This window comes from Sarcophilus harrisii, chromosome 3 (genome assembly GCF_902635505.1).
Source record: "Sarcophilus harrisii chromosome 3, mSarHar1.11, whole genome shotgun sequence".
NCBI lineage: Eukaryota > Metazoa > Chordata > Mammalia > Dasyuromorphia > Dasyuridae > Sarcophilus > Sarcophilus harrisii.
Genome location: NC_045428.1, coordinates 173,114,070 through 173,132,529, shown reverse-complemented (window position 1 = coordinate 173,132,529; position 18,460 = coordinate 173,114,070). Strand labels below are relative to the sequence as shown.

Genomic DNA, 18,460 nt, shown 5'->3' with positions numbered 1-18,460 from the left:
CAACTATGGCTAAATAGGTAGAATATGGCTGACACAGTCTTTGATCTAGGATACCCCTGACATCAAGGTCAGTTCTCTATCCACCAAGCCAAAATTCCTCTAATTGAATAATAAAGCCTTGATTAAATAGAATGCTTAGAATATTATATGTTCTGGTTAAATCATATTTTTATTTAAGGATTAAGCAGAAATGTATCTTGTATAGAATCACAAAATTTGGAAGCTGGAAGAGATTTTAGAAATCATTTAGTCCAGCAATTCTTAACCTGAAGCCCATGAACTTTAAATATATATTTTAATTATTATATTTCAACATAATTAAAATCAATTGTCTTTTTTATCTATTTAATTTGATGCATTTAAAAACATTAGCCTGAGAAGGAGTACTAGACTGACAAAGGAGTCCATGAAGGGAAAAAACTAAGTTAGTTGAATTCCCTCATTTTATATCCCTGAGGCCTAAATAAATTAAGTGAAATACTCAAGGTCACACAGATAGTTAGAGGCAAAATTTGGATTACAATCTTATTTTCCTAACTGGCTCTATTCCTTTCCTAATAACTTTGCCATTAAAAATCTTCAAAAATGAATTAGTTTATTTTTTCTTTATAAAGTATAATGGGATGAGCATAATTTAATTGAAATGATTCTAAGCCACTTTTCAGCTATTAATCAAGAAGCATTTATCAAGCATCTACTATATTCCATAATACAAAGAAAGGCAAAAGAGTCTGCTTTCAAGGGTCTCAAGAAGAAGATAACATGCAAGCAATTGTATATAAATATGCTGTGTACAGGATAAGTTGGAGCTAATCAGAGAGAGTAACTAACATTAACACTAACATTAAGGAGAAATCAGGAAAGACTTCTTGTAGAAATTGGAGTTTTATCTGGGATTTGAAGGAACCAAGAAAGTGTAGTTGACATAGGGAAGTATGCAATTCTATCATCTTTATGAGAAAAATTTTATAATGCTTCTTAGTCAATATTCTGACCATCACTAGTCATAGATATGAGTTGTATAAGTTTTGTCGCCTTGCCACTAAGATCAGGACCTATCTATTTTAAAACTATTGGGTGCAGGAGTAGAACACAAAATATATTGGGGTTTGGGGCTAGTATCATGAGGTGTCTCAAAAGAATTTTTTAGCTTAGACCATTTCCAAATCAAGTAGCAAAGATTTTATTATTACAATAGTGTAATGGCAGGCTAACTGCCAAAAGGGGATGATTAACAAGGGGAAAGACAAGGTTAGGTTCCCTAGCAGAACTCACCATTAATAAGGGGGAAGATGCCACTGAGGCAAGCTAAGTTCCTATATAATGGAGTATTGTAAGTTTACCTCATTGATGATAAGGCTAAATTCCCAAAAAGGAGTTAGTCATTAATGACTTAGTAAGCAGGCTAACCCTGAGAGGAGTTAGCAAAGAAGCAGAGTACCAGCAGGTTGTTTAATAGGGCAAAAAATAACTTCAAGGGTTTACATCATAATTTGGCTTTCTTAATGGGGGCAGAAACAGTAGGATCATGATGATTTTTTGTCAGTGCAAGCAATTCAACAAGGGTCCACTGCAACAAAGACCCACTTAAGGACAAGATAGTCAATGCCCCTCTCTGCTTGCCTCAGGGAGTAGGAATTCAACTAGAACCCACTGCAAGAAGGTCCATTTAGATTCAACAAAAGCCTTTTCCTATTAGTGCCCCTCCTGGCTACCAAGGAGACCATCAACACCATAGAATTTAGAGCTCGAAGACTTCTAAATGGACCATCTAGCCCAACTCCCTCATATTTACCATTTGAAAAATGCTAATAAACCTCTAATATGAATTTGTATTTTGATTTTCCCACAATTTAGAGAGATTGGTGGTGAAGACAGACAGACAGACAGAAAGAGAGAAAGAGAGTAAGTTGGAAAAGATCTGCATGATGGAGGGGATGTTCTTACCTGGAAGTTTTCAATACCAATGAAATCACAGGTTCATTCCCTAGCCATAATCTTCTAAAAGTAAAATAAATAAGGATAGGATTGGTGGCTATTGAAAGTTTTAATTGTACCTATTGAATATTGAATAGCCATATATACCTATTTGCTTCACTATGGGTTTCCTTCTCTGTTTTTAAGCCCCTCTCTCTCTCTCTCTCTCTCTCTCTCTCTCTCTCTCTCTCTCTCTCTCTCTCTCTCTGTTTGTCTCTCTGTCTGTCTGTCACTGACCCTAAACATGATTGTCTCAATGAATTATGACATGTCCCCAATCTGGCTGAGATGGGTTGGAGGCAATTTCAGCTCCAATTTTTTGGCCTAAGGGGATATTTTTTAATCAATGTCATCCTGGGGCAGTAAATTTTAAGTAAATCACTAACCATTTTGAACAGTAGCCAGAGAAGAATCAGGGTAATTTACCAATTGGGTAATTCTCCAATTTACTCTGCAGCCCAAGAAAAATGAATTTGCCTCCTCAAGGCAAAAAAATTACAGGCAGAGAGAACCTTTCACCATCTTCAGGTCACAGTAGATTCTAGTCCATCAGACATATTCTTAACATTCATGTTTTCAGGTTTGAAAGGGCCTCCACTCAGTGTCAGCTGCTTCAGAGCAAGCAGTTTTTTCCCCCTAGTATTTATATAAACACAAAATATCTGAAAATTGCACCATTAGGCAAGCACTGAACATGAATGGAAAATTGGCACTGTCCCCATTTATCTCCAATATCAAATTGCATGAAATTATAGTTATGATGTCAGATATGATAATGGGTTTACAACACGTTTGCTACATCTTATGTATCATGTTGGTATATCAACACCTCCAAGTGTAATTAGAGAACTCTTAATGTCATCTGCTCCATACGAGATTACCCCAGGACATAGCCCTGCTGTGCAAGTGCAGAAATGCATTAGTCAATTCACCAGCAACAAAGTTGTTCACTGCAATGTAAGCAGGTGCTTCTTATGGAAGACTTGGGACCCTCTTAATTTAAGATGGAACACTGATCATCCCTGGATGAACTGAGAAATGTCTTTTCTTCTCATTAATGACTTCTCCACCACCTGCAGAAAGCAATACAGTGTGACTTCAAGGAAAGGGGAGTGAAACACTCTGGGTTCCAGGCCTACCTTTGCCATTAGCTAATTGTGATCTTAAGTATGTTTCTGAGGCTGGTATACCTAGATAACAGGTATCACCCTAGGATATGCATACTACTAGGGGCATGAGATTGTCAAGGGGTATATTGTTATTCAGTTGTTTCAATCATTCTGACCCTTCATAACCCTACTTTGGGGTTTCCTTGGCAAAAATACTGGAGTGATTTTACATTTTCTTCTTTAGCTCATTTTACAGATAAGAAACTGAGACAGAGTTAAGTGACTTGCCCAGGGTCACTGAGTTCATTTATCAAATGAGCTGTAGAAGTAAATAGCAAATCATTCTAATATCTGCCAAGAAAACCTCTAATGGGGTCACAAAGAGTGGAACATAACTGAATGAAAACAAAAAAAAAAAAAAAACTGTAAGAATTTGCCTCTTTGTTAGTCAAAAAAGAAGCATCTATTAAATATTTACGAATTATCAAGCACACTAGTTACTAGTATGAAGTAAGAGATACCAAAAAATAGTTAAAACGATTCAAAAAACCAAAAAGCACTTCCTGTCCTCAAGGGGTCCACACAATGGGGAAGACAACATGCAAAAAAACTATATATATATATATATATATATATATATGAAAGGAAATCGCAAAAAGAAGGCAATAGCAATGAGGGAAGTCAGGGGGTTTATTTAGAGTAAAAAGGAAAATAGTAAAAAAAAAAAAAAAAAAGAGGGGATTGAGAGGCAATGATCAATATATCTCCTTTTCCTCTTATTTTTCTTATTACTCACTTCCTTGCTCCTTCCCCTTTCTTCTGATAGTATTTTCTTTGGGGTTCAATCTCATAGCATCTCAACTTCCTCTCATACTAGGCAATTCACAGATCCTCTGCCTAGATCTGCCAAAATAGACCTCTAAGTGTATAAAATGGGCCCCAACTGGATGCAACGTCCCTTCCTCTGGTTTAGTAGAGTGCCACCCAGCTTCCCACCTGTATGGGGTCCTGTCCTGAACCCCTTCCTTTCAGCACCAGCCTCCTTTCAGTCTGCTTTCCCCGTTACCAGCAGTTCAGAGCTTTGCAGGGTTAGTACTTCTGGCTTGCAACCCCTTCAGGCTTTTCCTCCTGAAAGGTTGTGACCAAGGTGATTATGAAGGCCTGAGCAAACTTTCATAGTTTGGAGTCACTACTGCACTAGGAAGAGGGAAGGAGGAATGAAGTCAAGGGATGGGTAAGGCTGTAAGCTTTAGTATGCCGGCAGCACAGATGAGGGCACAGGGGTGCTGAGTGAACTCAGGGTCAGTATCAGTTCCTAGGTTTGGGTGGTGGTATTTTTTTCTCCCTTCCTTTGCATTTTGGGTGCCCAAGACCATGGAAATAGATCAAATTGCTTTATCTGTAGTAGATAATTTGTTTTAGAAAAGTTTGAGAATGTAGATATCAGAGAAAATGTCTAGTCCTTCATTCTATTGCTTATGTGACCATCTCAATATATTTCTGCTATAGGGTTTTTCCCTAAGTTTTGTTCCTGTCTCCTTACCATCTCAAAGACAAAGTCTGAGTGTGAGTCATTATGATAGTAAAATATTTTCCCTAATGACAGTAGTTTCAAACATAAGAGAATGTTTTGCCTTCCAAAAAGCCACGCTCTAGGGAAATGTTAGCCTACTTCTGCCTAGAAATCTTTGCTAACTATCTCAAGGCAGAATACCTTTTGGCTTGCTAGCCTGATCTCCTGTTACCAGAAAGCTTATTAAATCAGGCTGTGCAGGATACCTGAACTGCTATAGAAACTCATCTTAGACATTTCCTACTCTGAGCACTGAATGATGGCTGTTTATTTCATTTCTCAGAATGCAATCCTCAGAAAACTAGGCTTCATTAATTCAAGTGACCTGTCTCCCAACAATGTGTTAATAAGCTTTTAAGATGGTACCGAGTCCATTTAACTTTTTTAAAAAGGTGAAAGGACTCCTGGTCCATATGGTCTTTACTGACATACAGTTTCATTTTAAATGCTAAGGTTGACAGATTTGCTCAGAGTAAATGAGGTGTTAGTTAATGTCTAATTACTCTATACACCAGTCACAGTCCATTTAACTGATTCAGATACCAGCCTTTACTTCTACCACCAGACACATTTAAAACTTCAATTGACATGCTTGCTCTCTCATCACTTTGGATTTCCCTGCTGTTTTGAAAATTCACAGCATCTCATGAGCCACTTTGGAGGAGAATGGGGAGGGGTGGAAGATGCTGGTTGGAATCCATCTTCTGACACTCTCTAGATGTATTGTTGGGCAAATCTCTCAGGATCTCAGTTTCTTCATTGATAAATAAAAGTTGAATTAGATTTCTAACATTGCTATTTTCTTCCTCCAAAGGCTATTTTTAAAAGTTGTAAAATCGCATTTTCTGGCCTTCCCTGAAGGTAGTACCCAGCAGAGTTCCAGATCACACAGAAATAAACGAAAGAGCAAGGATTTATTTCAACCAGGTTTTCTGATACATTAATATTAAGTATCTGTGACTTGATATAGGCACTACTTTCACAGATTGTTGTTCAGTCTATTCAGTTGTGTCTAATTCTTTGAGGTTTTCTTGACAAAGATATTGTAGGACTTTGCCATTTCTTTCTCCAGATCATATTACAGATAAGGAAACAGACAAACAGGGTTAAATGAATTCCCCTTTGTCACACACCTAGCTAGATTTGACTTCGTGAAGATGAGTTTTCCTGACACACATTCAGTGCTTTATCTACTGTGCCACCTAGCTGTCCTCATTTACACAGATATCACCCATTAAGCCTTGGAAAATGCTTTTTAAAGGATTGCTATTGCCAAAAATGTATCTTACAACTAGCCTAGTGACAACTAGCCTGGTACAAGAATAACAGTCAATTTTCTTTGCCTGGAACATTCAAAGCATTTGAAGCTTTAGATTATGCTGAAGATTGCAGGCTGCTAGTTTGCTTTTAAGTTGCCAAGACCATTTCCATACATAAGTAGCTTAAGAGGGATTTAGTGAGAGGTTCATAGTTTCTCCATCTGCAAAATGAAGACAACACAGAACAAAAAGATGATCAGGCTCAATTTCCTCATTTGTCAATCAGAAAACTACCACTTGCCCTGCCACAAGGATTTGGTAAGATGTCCCATGATTGTTCTGAGGATCAACTGTACCTGAAAGCATTTTGAAGAGTTATAAAAACTCACTTAAGACATTGTGCTATGTCTTGATTTAAGGCCTTGTTAAAGAAAAGGTCTTGTTAAACTCCCACAGATGGGAGAATATTACTGTATTCTTTGAAAAATGGTCACTACTGAAACCCAAGAATTGCATTAACTTATTACTTGCTTAATTGGACCGAATTAGAGTTGAAAGGTACAAGAGAGCTTAAATGTTCTTTTTTAAAGCGACCCTTTCACAGAGAAACTAACCTGAAGGAAGTTAATGGCAGTGAACAATGCAAGAATCTGACTTTAGCAGCAAAAGATTTGTAAATCTGTTGTGTGTGTATATATATATATACACACACATATATATATGTGTGTGTATATATATATATATATATATATTTTTTAATCAAAGCTTTTTATTTTTCAAAACATACACGTGGACAATTCTTCTACATTAGCCCTTGCAAAACCTCATGTTCCAATTTCCTCCTCCCCCATGCCCTCCCCAAGATGTGTTGGTATGTTAAGCAAGGTAGAAATATATGTTAAATCTGTAGTATAATTTTTTAAAAGATCTACCTGTTTAACAAATGCTGGGAAGAACCATTGAAAGATTTAAAGTGATCCTTTCACTGAATAACTAACCTGAAAGCAGTTAATGGCAGGGAGCAGTACAAGACTTTAGCAGCAAAAGATTTTTAAGTCTAATATTAAATCCCCCCCCCCCGAGGCAATTGGGGTTAAGTGACTTGTCCAGGGTCACACAGCTAGGAAGTGTTATGTGTCTGAGGCCAAATTTGAACTCAGATCCTCCTGAGTTCAGAGCTGGTGCTCTGAGTTGAGAAATCAAATGCTGAGAAGAACCACTGAAAGCTTTAAAGACAATGAAAACAACAAAAATTCCTTGAAATACATCAAACATTAAAAAGGAAAAAAAAACATTGAGAAGAAACCAAGAATTAGAAGAATTTTAATAAAATCCATATGTTTACATTTGTACATTCTGTGTATTTCTGGCCCTGTGTATTGACATAATCAGAAGTCAAAAAACTGAGTAGCAAGGATAAAAATTTTCTGCAGAGCGCAAGCAGAAAATAGGGGTTCTCTTTGTTGCATTACAGGCATAAACTTGATTGCAAACCACAGCTAACACAATGTGCCTGTGTCTTACCCCCTTTTCAAGTAGCAGCATATTTCATTATTCTTATGGATGTCAACTCTTTAGCTTGAAGTTCAGATGACATTCTCTAATGCAAACATAATATCTTTAATGCACATTAATACTTTATAGGCAATAGCAGATAAGTAGTTCATTAAAATAGCACATTATTGCCCACGAAGTATTAATGTAAACAGTTTATATCATGCTGAATGAAACCAGAGTTATGCAAAATCTACTAGCAAGAATGAGTGAACAAACATTTTAATTGTTCTATACAGTAGCATGATTACAAAACAGTAGATATCCTACTGGGAAGGACCTCTTTTTTTTTTTTTTTTTTTAAGTTATAAAATAAGAAAGAGGACTTCAGCAAACAGAAGAAAGGGTTTACTTCCAAAGTTTAAGATAATTCTGCACAAAGAGGCAGACTATTGTTTGTGCCAAACCCCCAATAGGGTAGAAATGGAGAACTGCTCAAATCTGGTTCCTAATATATATATATGCTTAAAATAAGTTTCACAGGATTATTGTTTGTTCAGTGAAAAGATGACATTATCATCAAGACTTATCCAAACTTCTGTGCAGACCATGGAGGGAGTACTTTAAAAAGTGCATTGTTCCACATAATTGTGTCCATTCTTCATGGAGCATAAATTCAAACTCACAAGTTGTAATTACAACATGTGCAATATTATAATCATTCTGTAAGCAATAGAGTCATTGGCTGTGCAAAATTCATGAGCAGGTTCTGAATTAATCACAAGTTAATTTACATCCGATATAGTCCAGCTACAGAGCATAATTTCTTAATAATTTATTCTTCAGATAACAGTGAGTTGAGAGAATGATAACCTTCCCCTAATCCCCAAATAATGTAGTGACACTTAATTTTTTACCCACTTGGAATTAGAAAAGGGGAAAGAAACAGTAGATTACAATTAGGATATTTGTAATGGAACTGGAAATGGGCTAAACAGCAAATCTTTACACGTCTGTAGTTGATGAAGAGTAGTAGAGGGCACCATTTAGTATCATTAAATTATCACAGGTAACAAAATAGTGCTTGTATTTAGAAAGTAATAGCTGCATGGGTGGTTTTCTTGAATGTCAGTTAACCACAAATCTGTGTCCTATAATAAATCTTAAAAGAGGACAATGCAATAATAGTGGCTTTAGATGATCAGTAATACCAAGAATACAACATGAATTCCAAATCTTTAGAGAATGAAAAGCATTTTCACGTTTTATTAATAAATGTTTAAAAAAGTATGAAGATATCAGGAGGCAAGACTGCCTTATGGTTTTTTTTCCTTGTAGTAGTGGACAAAGCACTCATCAGGGAAAGTATTTCTCCATCATCTGTGCAAAGGCAGCTTTCTCGAACCACTTGTCCAAATACATGAGGTTAAAACAGGCATCTCATGAAGACAACATTCCATTTGTCCCCACTGAGTAATTCCCTTTTAATGATCCAAGTTCTGGATAAGAGGTAAATTGTTAATGAAGGAAAAAAAAACCTTAAGTAAATCAAAAGGATTTAGGGACGACAAAAAAAAAAAGTCAATGTGAATATGATTTAAGTTAAAAATAAAATCTTCTAGTACAATGTTAGATGTAAAATTTCACAGAGGCAGGTGAGGGAACACTTTTATAGGATGTAGGAATGAAAACGTGACCACTAAGTAGGTAAACTAACTTGATTACTGTCTGTCACTGTCTTTTAGGTCCTGAAAGTAAGTTGTTTGTTGTTTTTTTTTTTTAAAAGCCACATGAGGCTATTTCCAATAGATACGATCATATTCCATTGAGAAGAAAAACAAAAAAATAAAACTAGGGCTAGGGCTTAGTGGAAATCTAGCCAACCAAAATAACGGGTTGGGAAACTGAGGACAGTAACAACACAGAAGTGGCTCCCCAAAGCCAGCAATTTCAAAGCGAAAGTATAGTTCATGATCTATTCCTAGAAAAATGGATGTAGATACCAAAAATGGATGTGCTGTATTGACCGTGATTAATGCAGGATCTTGAGAGTGAGCGGCACAATGTGAGCCCTTCTATTTAACAAGATCTCTAAACAATGACCACTTCCTTGGATTAAAAAAAAAATCCTTATCACCATATCACATTATAGCAAAATATTTTTCAGTGCAAATCTATGTTTCTTGAAAGAAAGAAGGGAATTTGTCAGTCTTAAATTCCCTCACGATTTGCCTTGATGACAAAGGTTCATTTTTCTTTCAGAAGAAAGTAGACATTTGTTTTTGATTACTATGTACAAGGAGAAGTTCACTCTTGAATGTCTCTACTTATATAAGGTTATTTTCACTTACATTCATAAAAAAGATCAGCAATTAAATGTTCATGTTTCACATCAACTGAAATCTTCCCAGCACCCCGGGTATAATCCCTTCATCTTGATGTTAACAGCAGCTGTACTCTAGTCTTTTTATCCAGCACATTTTGTAAAGGAATAAATGTTTGCAAATGTACATGTGCCTTTTTCAAGTCCGACTGCCAGGGCTAGATGAGTGAGGGTTCGTGTGTTTCTTTGCAGCACAATGAGTGTGGACAACACCACCATTTGGATACCTAACAAACACAGGCTCACAAAAGGGACTTTCACATATCTGGCAAAGGTTTCTGTCTGACAGCCGAACTGGGTTTCCTTTTAACTTTATCTGTAAAAAGGAAATAAAAATCATGAATCTTAAGTGTCTTCTAGCAATATTTAAAAATACTGTCTTTTTAATTTTCTGGAGAGATATATCAAATCATTGGTTCTATGAGTCATTTATCATCAGTTTCTTGAAAAGGTTAAAACAAAATGGGACCTTGTACAAAATACAAACTAAATAAGATCACTCACTGCAGCTACAAGTTGCAGATAACACTCATAAAGTACTTAGCACCATGCCTGGCACATAGTAGATACTGAATAAATGCTAGGTATAAGTTAATGAAACAACTTCTAATTTTGCAAAACCAAGCCAAGTCCCAGCCAGCTTTGGCTGCTTAGTGGTTGGTCTAGTTGACTAAAGCATTTCAATTCTACTCTGAAGTGTCTGTTAATTTTAACCAAAGCTAGATCTGCAAAGGACCTAAAGGTCATCTTTATTGGACTCTTTCATTTTCAAAGGAACGAAACTAAGGCCCAAAAAAGTGAAATAATTTCCCCAAGATCACACAACTAGTTAATGGCACAGAGGCACAAATTTAGAAAATATTCTGAGATATTTCTGTTGTTGACAGTCTCATTCATTCCCAATTTGAGCCTTGTGTTTCCTAAAATGCAAAGTTACTGTACAATATATATAAGCACAATTGAGCAGGCTGACAATGCATATCTAATGTTAACTGTTAGCTAGCCAGTCATTAAACATTTATGAAGTGCCTTCTATGTGTCAGAGACCATACTAAGCACTGGGGATACAAAGAAAAGCAAAAGATGACTTCTGCTTTCAGATGTTCACCATCTAATAGGAAAGACATCATGCAAAGAACTGCGTACCAAATGTATATATAGGACAAATTAGAGATAACTTCAGTGGGAAGGAACTAGAGCTAAAGAGGATTGGGAATCTTCCTGTAGAAGACAGGATTTTAGTTGGGTCTTAAAGAAGACTGGGGAAGTCAGGAGATGAAGTAAAGCATTGTAGTCACGGGAGACAGCTAGGGAAAAGCCTGGAATTGGGAGATAGAAAGACTTATAAGAGGAAAAGCAAGGAAGTCAATGTAATTTTTTAGGGAGAACATAAGGAATTCTCCGGGGATTAAACATCCTTTCCCGACGCTTTTCTTTCTGATATTGCCAGGAGGGAAGAAGTGGAGCCAGAAGCATCATGCTTCTGTTTCCCTCCCCAGTTTCTACTTGGCTGCACCACTGATACCATGTTTAAATGGGGACTTATTTTTGAATTATCATGATTACAGAGAGGAAAAAATGGTAAACAACAAGCTATGTGGTATATAGAAATGTTATGTTGAATCTGAAGTCAGCAAGACCTGGGTTTGACTTCTGCCTCAGACACTGATAATCCTTTCAATTGTATCGAACTCTCTGTGATTCCTGGGATTTTCTTAGTTTGCTAAGATATTGTCTTGGTTTGCCAATTCCTTCTCTAACTCATTTTACATATGAGGAACTGAGGCAAATAGCATTGACCTGCAAACAGGGACACACAGCTAATAAGTGTATGAAGCTAGATTGAACTCATGACAATGAATTTTCCTGACTCTAAGCCCAATGTACCATCCCCTGGTGCCACCTAGCTGCCCCTGTGTGACCCTGAGACAAGCTATTTAACCTCTCTGTTTCCTCATCTGTAAAATGAGAAGGTTGAATTTGACTATTTCTAAGACCCCTTTCAGCTTTAAACTTATGATCCTATGAATGAAAAACAAAGCAAAAACAATACAGCCACCCCCTCCACTCTACCTCAATTTTCTTTTATAAACAGGTCAAACTTGACCAGGTAAAAATAACCTCCTCACCTTATCATGTTTGTAGAGTAAGTTTTCTGATTTGGCCAAGCCCAATGCAGCTTGAGTCATCCTCTTTGTGTGAAGGCTTTCCCTCATTGCCCTGGTAAGGAAAGGGGCCAGAAGCTGAACTGACCAGGTGTCAGGCACCAGCTGTAAAACCTGAGCTGCATCAAATTCGGTGGCGTGCTGGTTCAAGAGGTCCACAGCAGCCAAGACTAGATCACAGTCAGAGGGTCCCGGCTTTAGGTAAACAGAGAGCAGCATGTGGAAGAGCTGCTGCCGGTACAAAGGGTCTTTACCCTGAGAAATCCACAGGCAGTAATCCTTAGCTGCAGAGAAGTCTTTTAGCTCATGTACCAGAATGTGCAGGGCTCTGTCATGCTTCTCCAGCTTTCCATGTAATATTGCACTTTCCATATAAAGACTGGTCCCCTGGATTTTATCTGTCAGAGAGAACAAGCTATTTAAAAATGAGAGGGAAATAGAACCCAAAGGAGCATCTGAGCTTTTGCCTAAGTTCCAACCCCATTCAATTTTCTTTCATGTTCCTTTTACTTTAAGAACACATAAAAGTAAAATTCATTATAAAAAATATAACCTAGCTGGGGAGATTACAGATGTTGCTAAATACTGCCATCTAGATGACTAAGTTAATGTTTTCATGCACCTTCTTGCTTGGTATTCAGGCCCTGGAAAATCAGGCATAATACAAATTCTCTTTATATAACAATTACAAATGTCTCTGGAATGGATATTTTTCAAAATTTCAGAATTGGGACATCAAATGTTTCAACAGAGAAAAGGCCTTGGTTACAGCTTCACCAATTACTTCCAGTTCTAATAGAAAGTCTCTCATTGGCTTCAGAGTGACACCACCACATACAAAAGCATCCTAACACAGTCCCTGGAATATAAGAAGTCTTATAAAGTCTTATATAACTGCTTATTCCTTACCCCATTCCCCATTGTTAGCATACACTGGAGGAATAGCAGGCCCATGGTATCCAAGCACTGACTCCTAATGCTATGTCAATTTATGTTTGCCTTGAGAGAAATTTACATATTAATTGAGTGAATCTATATATACAAATTATTTCTAAGTATGTTTTAATATTTCTAATCTTTCAAATTAGAAAAGGCAACAATAGGATAGAAAAAGGAAAACTTGAGTTCTAATCTCATTTTTACCCTCGGTAAGCTGTGTAAGTTACTTTATTTCTGTGCCTTCAAGTAAAAAGGTGTAAAAACTGGAGTAATAATAAAGGAATCCTTCCTATCACAGAGGGATATTCTGAAAACAGATGATGAAATAGAGCAGAACTGTGGTATGTATAGTTACATGTAATTCTGGTTTGAGTAGGACAAGTTGAAGACTTTTCTAATGTATTCCTTGTTTTTATTGTGTCCCTTTAGCCTTCCCTGTTTTCTCCGTAGAGACTTTACTGGTTCAAAATTATGCTGTCCTCTGACCCTGAATCCCTTTATTCCTCTTCCTCTCACTGCATCTACTTTGCTAAATTCCAACTCTCTTTTTCTCTTCACTTATTGCCCTCCATATGCCCGTCTGTGTTTAAGTCAAGTTAATATTTATTAGGTGCCTACTAAATGCCAGGCACTATGTTAAGTAAGAAGAAAACAAAGATAGGCACAGAGAGTCTTTGCTCTCAATGAGCTCAAACTAGAGAGAGACAATATGCATACAGAAGACATTTGTGATACAGAGGACATTTATATGTCATGTGTATTACACATACCTTATCTGTGTGTCTTATGTATCTACATATATAACAAAATAAATCTTACATATGCATATGTATATATATTGTGTGTCACATCTATCTTGCTTATGTAGTTGTGTGTATGTTTTTTCCCATTAGACTGATATATATATATATATATATATATATATATATATTTCACATGCATATGTATATAGATATGTATATCATAAACACATACACACACAGGATAAGCTGGAGAAAATCTTAAAGGAAAGCCACTAACATTAACAGAGACTGAGAAAGGCTTCTTGCCAAAGGTGAGATTGTTTAGATTAGATCTGAGAGAAGCCAGGGAAGCCAGAATTTCAGACATGGGAGGGAGCCATGAGAATCCATGGAGTTGAAGACAACCTATCTTGTACGAAGAATAGCAAAGAGAACAGTGTCACTGAATCACAGAGTATTTGGAGAGAAGTAAGGTACAAGAAGACTTTAAAGGTAGAAGGGGATCAGGTTATGAACTCTCCAAAGTTTTAAAACTCAAACAGAGGGTTTTGTAGGGGGTCGACATGATTAGACTTATGCTTTAGAAAGATCAATTTAAGAAATGAGTGGAAGACAGATTGGAATCGGGAGGAGACTTGAGGCAGGGAGACTAAGCAAAGGCTATTGCAGTGGTGCAGTGGTATAGATCTGAAATGACAAGGGCTCGCAACAGGATGGTGGCAATGTCAGAGAAGAAGGCCATATGTGAGAGATGTGATTGAAGATACCTGACAAGATTAACCAACTGATTAAATAAAAGAGGGTAAAAGAGGGGACCAGTCTTATGTTACCTGGGTAACTGGAAAGATAGTGGCAATGGGAAAGTTAGGAAGAAGGAAGAGTTTGGGGGAGAAGATAATGAGTTCATTTTTGCACATATTTAATTTAAGGCATCTAAAGGATATCCAGTTTGAAATATTTCATAGGAAATTAGAGATGTGCGACTAGAGGTCAGGAGAATAGTTAGAGCTGGATAAATAGATGTAAGAATCATCTGCATAGAGACAGTGATTGAATCTATTTGAACTGAGATCACCAAGTGAAATAGCACAGAAAAGGATGACCCAGGGTTAGCAGTGTGACCTGGATAAAGATCTAAGAAACTGAGTCCTCAAAGACTGAGTATTCAGATAGGAGAACCATGAGAGAGAATCAGGAAAACTCAAGAAAGTATTAAGGAGGAGGGGATCAACAATACCAAAAGCTAAAAGGATAAGCATTAAGAAAAGACCATTAGACTTGGTGATTAAGAGATCATTGGTAATTTTAGAGAAAGCAGTTTCAATTAAATGATGTCAAAAGCCAGACTGCAGTTGAGTTTAAAAAAAAAAAAAATTAAAGTGAGAAGGAAAAGAAAGTGGAAGCAGCATGGATGAACTTCTTAAAGAGTTTAGTCATGAAAGGAAAGAGAGATATAGGACAATAGCTAGTGGGGTTGGATCAAATTAGGATTTTTTTAAGGACAATAGCAACATGTGCATTTTCATAGGCAGCAGAAAAACATAGAACACATAGGAAGAGAATGAATAGCACATAGGGAAGAAGATTAATAAAGAGAGAGGATAATCTTTTGTAAAAGAGAAGAAATGGGAATCATTTGTGCATGTGAAGAGGTACATATTCCTTGCCTTAGCAAGGAGAAGAGTCATGTTTTAATGTGAAACAAGGATTAAGGAGGAAATAGTAAAAGAGACAATTAAATGATGTAAGGAGAGTGGGCAGTAGTTGGAGAATGGCCTCAATTTTTTCAGTGAAATAGGAGGCAAAAGTTCTCAGCTGAGAGAGTAGAGGGAGGGGGTGCCCTTAGAAAGATGGAAAGATCAGGGGAAAAAACTTGTCATGAGTCAGACAGTGAATCTGAGGAAGCTACAGAATTTGTTAAATCCACAACAAATTTATGTGATATAATCTCAAAAGAACCCTAAGAGCTGTACAGTAATTTTCCCCTGACATTCCATCATACCTCCTTCAGATACTGTCCCTCTATTGGTCTCAAATCTCCTAAGCCTCTTCCCTATTCCTTATTGATAGAGGATTTTACTTTTTAATAGTAAATTGGAAATCAAGGCTATCAGTCATGATCTCTCTCTCTCTCTTTTCTTCCTATTTCACAATTGAAAACTTCAGTCTATTTTCCTTTATTCTGTCATTTGCTTCTGGAGTACCTGGACTAGAGATGGCTCTTTTCCTTGATAAATCCAGTAGCTCTATTTAATCCCTCCTTTCCATAAACTTTCCCCTTCAATCATTTCTTTTGCTCTTCTTCAGTAACTATTTACTGGCTCCTTAGTTGTCATCTACAAACAGGTTCAGGTTTCCCTATCATCAAAAACAAAACAAACAAAAAAACCATTTAACTCTACCAGACTTCCACTCTCATTCTGTATTTCTTCTCCCGCTTACAGTCAAACTCTTATGGAAGAAAAAAACATTACCCTATACTGTTGTTTCTACTTCTAAATCTAAACTCAAAAAAAGTTTTAATTTTGAACTTAAATACCAAATAAGAGCATTTGCATAAACAGAACATAAACAGAACACAAAAAGTTAACTCCAAATGAAACCATAACTCTCATTTCATTCCACTTACTTGATTAAAAAGGATATAATGAATTCCACAAGTCTCCATCACAAACTGTTCTGCTTGCTGTACCTCCCTCCAAACCTTTTCCAACAATGTCTCAATGGCTATCTTCTTTTTTTGGTGGGGGAAGAAAGGAAGAAGACAATCCACCAACTAAAAATAAAGACAAAGGATCCCTACATATTTCTAAACCTTTTGTAATATGGTTTCTGATTATACTATGGGCTGAAACTGTCCTCCCAACAATCAGTGCATGGTATTTTCTCAATATTCACTCTAATTGTTTTCCTGGTTCTTCCACGCATCTGTTTCTCCTCAGTCTCTCTATCTCTCATAAAATGCTAGATTTGAAGTCAATTAGACCCAAGCTTGAATCCCACACTTCAGCCACTATGTGATCATTGTATGATCAATTCATTTAAATCCACCTGGGGACTTAGTAAAATGGAAATAACAATATTTACAATATTTACCTCACAGGGTCTTTGTGAAGACCTATGCAAACATTAGCTATTATTTATGATCTTCATACCAATTATGATATGCATAAATTCTTATATTTAACCTAATCTCTTTCCTGAACTCGAGTCAATTGTCTGCTAGACATGTCCACTTAGTTTGTCCACTGGCATCTCAAATTCAACATATCCAAAATAAAACTAGTTCTCATCCCACTAACATTCAAATTCCAATTTCTCTTATTTCTGCTGAAAGCATTCTCATATTTTTTAGTCATCAAGGTTCTCTACCTCAAGAATTAACTCTTCCCTTGCCCTCACCTTCCAAATCCAATTAACTGCCAAGTCTTGCCACCTGAACCTTGGCATCTTATTTCCATCTCATCTATTCACATGGCTACCACCTTATTTCTTGACTGGATTTGCAATGACATCCTAGTGGTTCCTAGATTCATTTCTTTGATGTTTTTCCTCCCCAATTCATCCTTCTTACAGATGCCAAAATCATCTTCTTAAGGTATTTGACCATGTTATTAGACTGCTGAAAAATCTGTGGTGGCCCTAGTAATGCTGGGATAAAATATACATTTCTCAGGTTGGCATTTAAAAGCCTCCACAATCCACTCCTTCAGGTTTATTTTGTATTACTCTTCTTCATACAATCTACTTTCTGGCCAAAGTAGCTTACTAATTGTTTCCCAAATTTGAGACTCCCTCCCTTTTCTCCATGCTTTTACAGACTTTCCAAATCGTGTAGCTGAAAGGTACTTCCTCCTCTCTTTTTCCTCTTAGAACTGTATGCTTCCTTCAAGGTTCAGCCAATGTATCACCACTTTAGTGAAACTCTTCTTAATTTTTCTATTTGTTAGTGCTCTCTCTCATTGCAAATTATTCTCTTATTATAGCTCTCTGACAGAATGGAAGATACTTAAAGACAAGCACTGATTCATTTCTGTACCTTTAGCATCTAGTATTATACCTTGCATATTGTGGATGTTTGATAATTCAATTCAATAAGAACTGACTAAATGTCTACTCTATGTAATACAAGATGAGCTGAAAGGCACCTAAGAAGACATAGACTAACCCCCTCATTTTACAGATGAGAAAACTGAGGCAGAGAGATAATCTTGTCTTATCTAAGATATACATACAGATAGTAAGTGTGTAACAGACAAGACTTGAATCTCAATTTCCACGCACTCTTTCCACTATACTATACTGGCTCTAGGGATATAAAGATTTAAAAAGGGTACTATTTCAAAAAATTTACAATATGATAGAGGAATATGGAATCTACAATAACAATTACATGGCAAATGTGCATACATTTAGCTAAGAGCATATAAAAGAAAGATTCAAACAAAGTGGGAAGAGAATGCTATCACAGCTAGTGGGAAGTAGGAAAGACTTCATGGAAGCGGTATTGTGGTATTTCTGTATTTCTCTTGGAGCTGGAAGAAAGGCAAGCACTTAAACAGGAAAAGGGAGTAAATGGGCCCATTATAGGCAAGGAAAACAGGGTTCGAAAAGGCACAGAAATGGGAGAGGGAACCATATGAATAAGGGCAAGTATCCATCAGTCTAGTTTGATTGCTCTAGCAATTCATCAAGTAGAACAAGCAATGTAAGATCAAATTATAAAGCTATCTTGAGGACTACAGTACTGGTAATCAAGTCACGCTAACGGTTTGAAGGTCTTGAATACCAAGAGAGAGTTTGAAGCTTTTCTGCATA

The 18,460-nt window shown here is 36.7% G+C and overlaps 1 protein-coding gene across 5 annotated transcripts in view; it reads right to left on the bottom strand.

The window, feature by feature from the left end:
- Window positions 1-7,228: 7,228 nt before the first annotated feature.
- Window positions 7,229-18,460, bottom strand: part of TGFBRAP1 (transforming growth factor beta receptor associated protein 1) — a 60,327-nt gene continuing 49,095 nt past the window's right edge. For 4 of the 5 annotated variants that reach the window (XM_031958797.1, XM_031958800.1, XM_031958798.1 and 1 more), the window contains 2 exons: window positions 11,925-12,358; window positions 7,229-10,111 (listed from right to left, as the gene is read on the bottom strand). In XM_031958797.1, the coding sequence (XP_031814657.1) occupies window positions 9,935-10,111; window positions 11,925-12,358 (611 nt within the window). In that variant the 3' untranslated portion in view covers window positions 7,229-9,934. The remainder of the gene's footprint in view (window positions 10,112-11,924; window positions 12,359-18,460) is intronic. The other variant, XR_004232865.1, reaches the window with a different exon arrangement.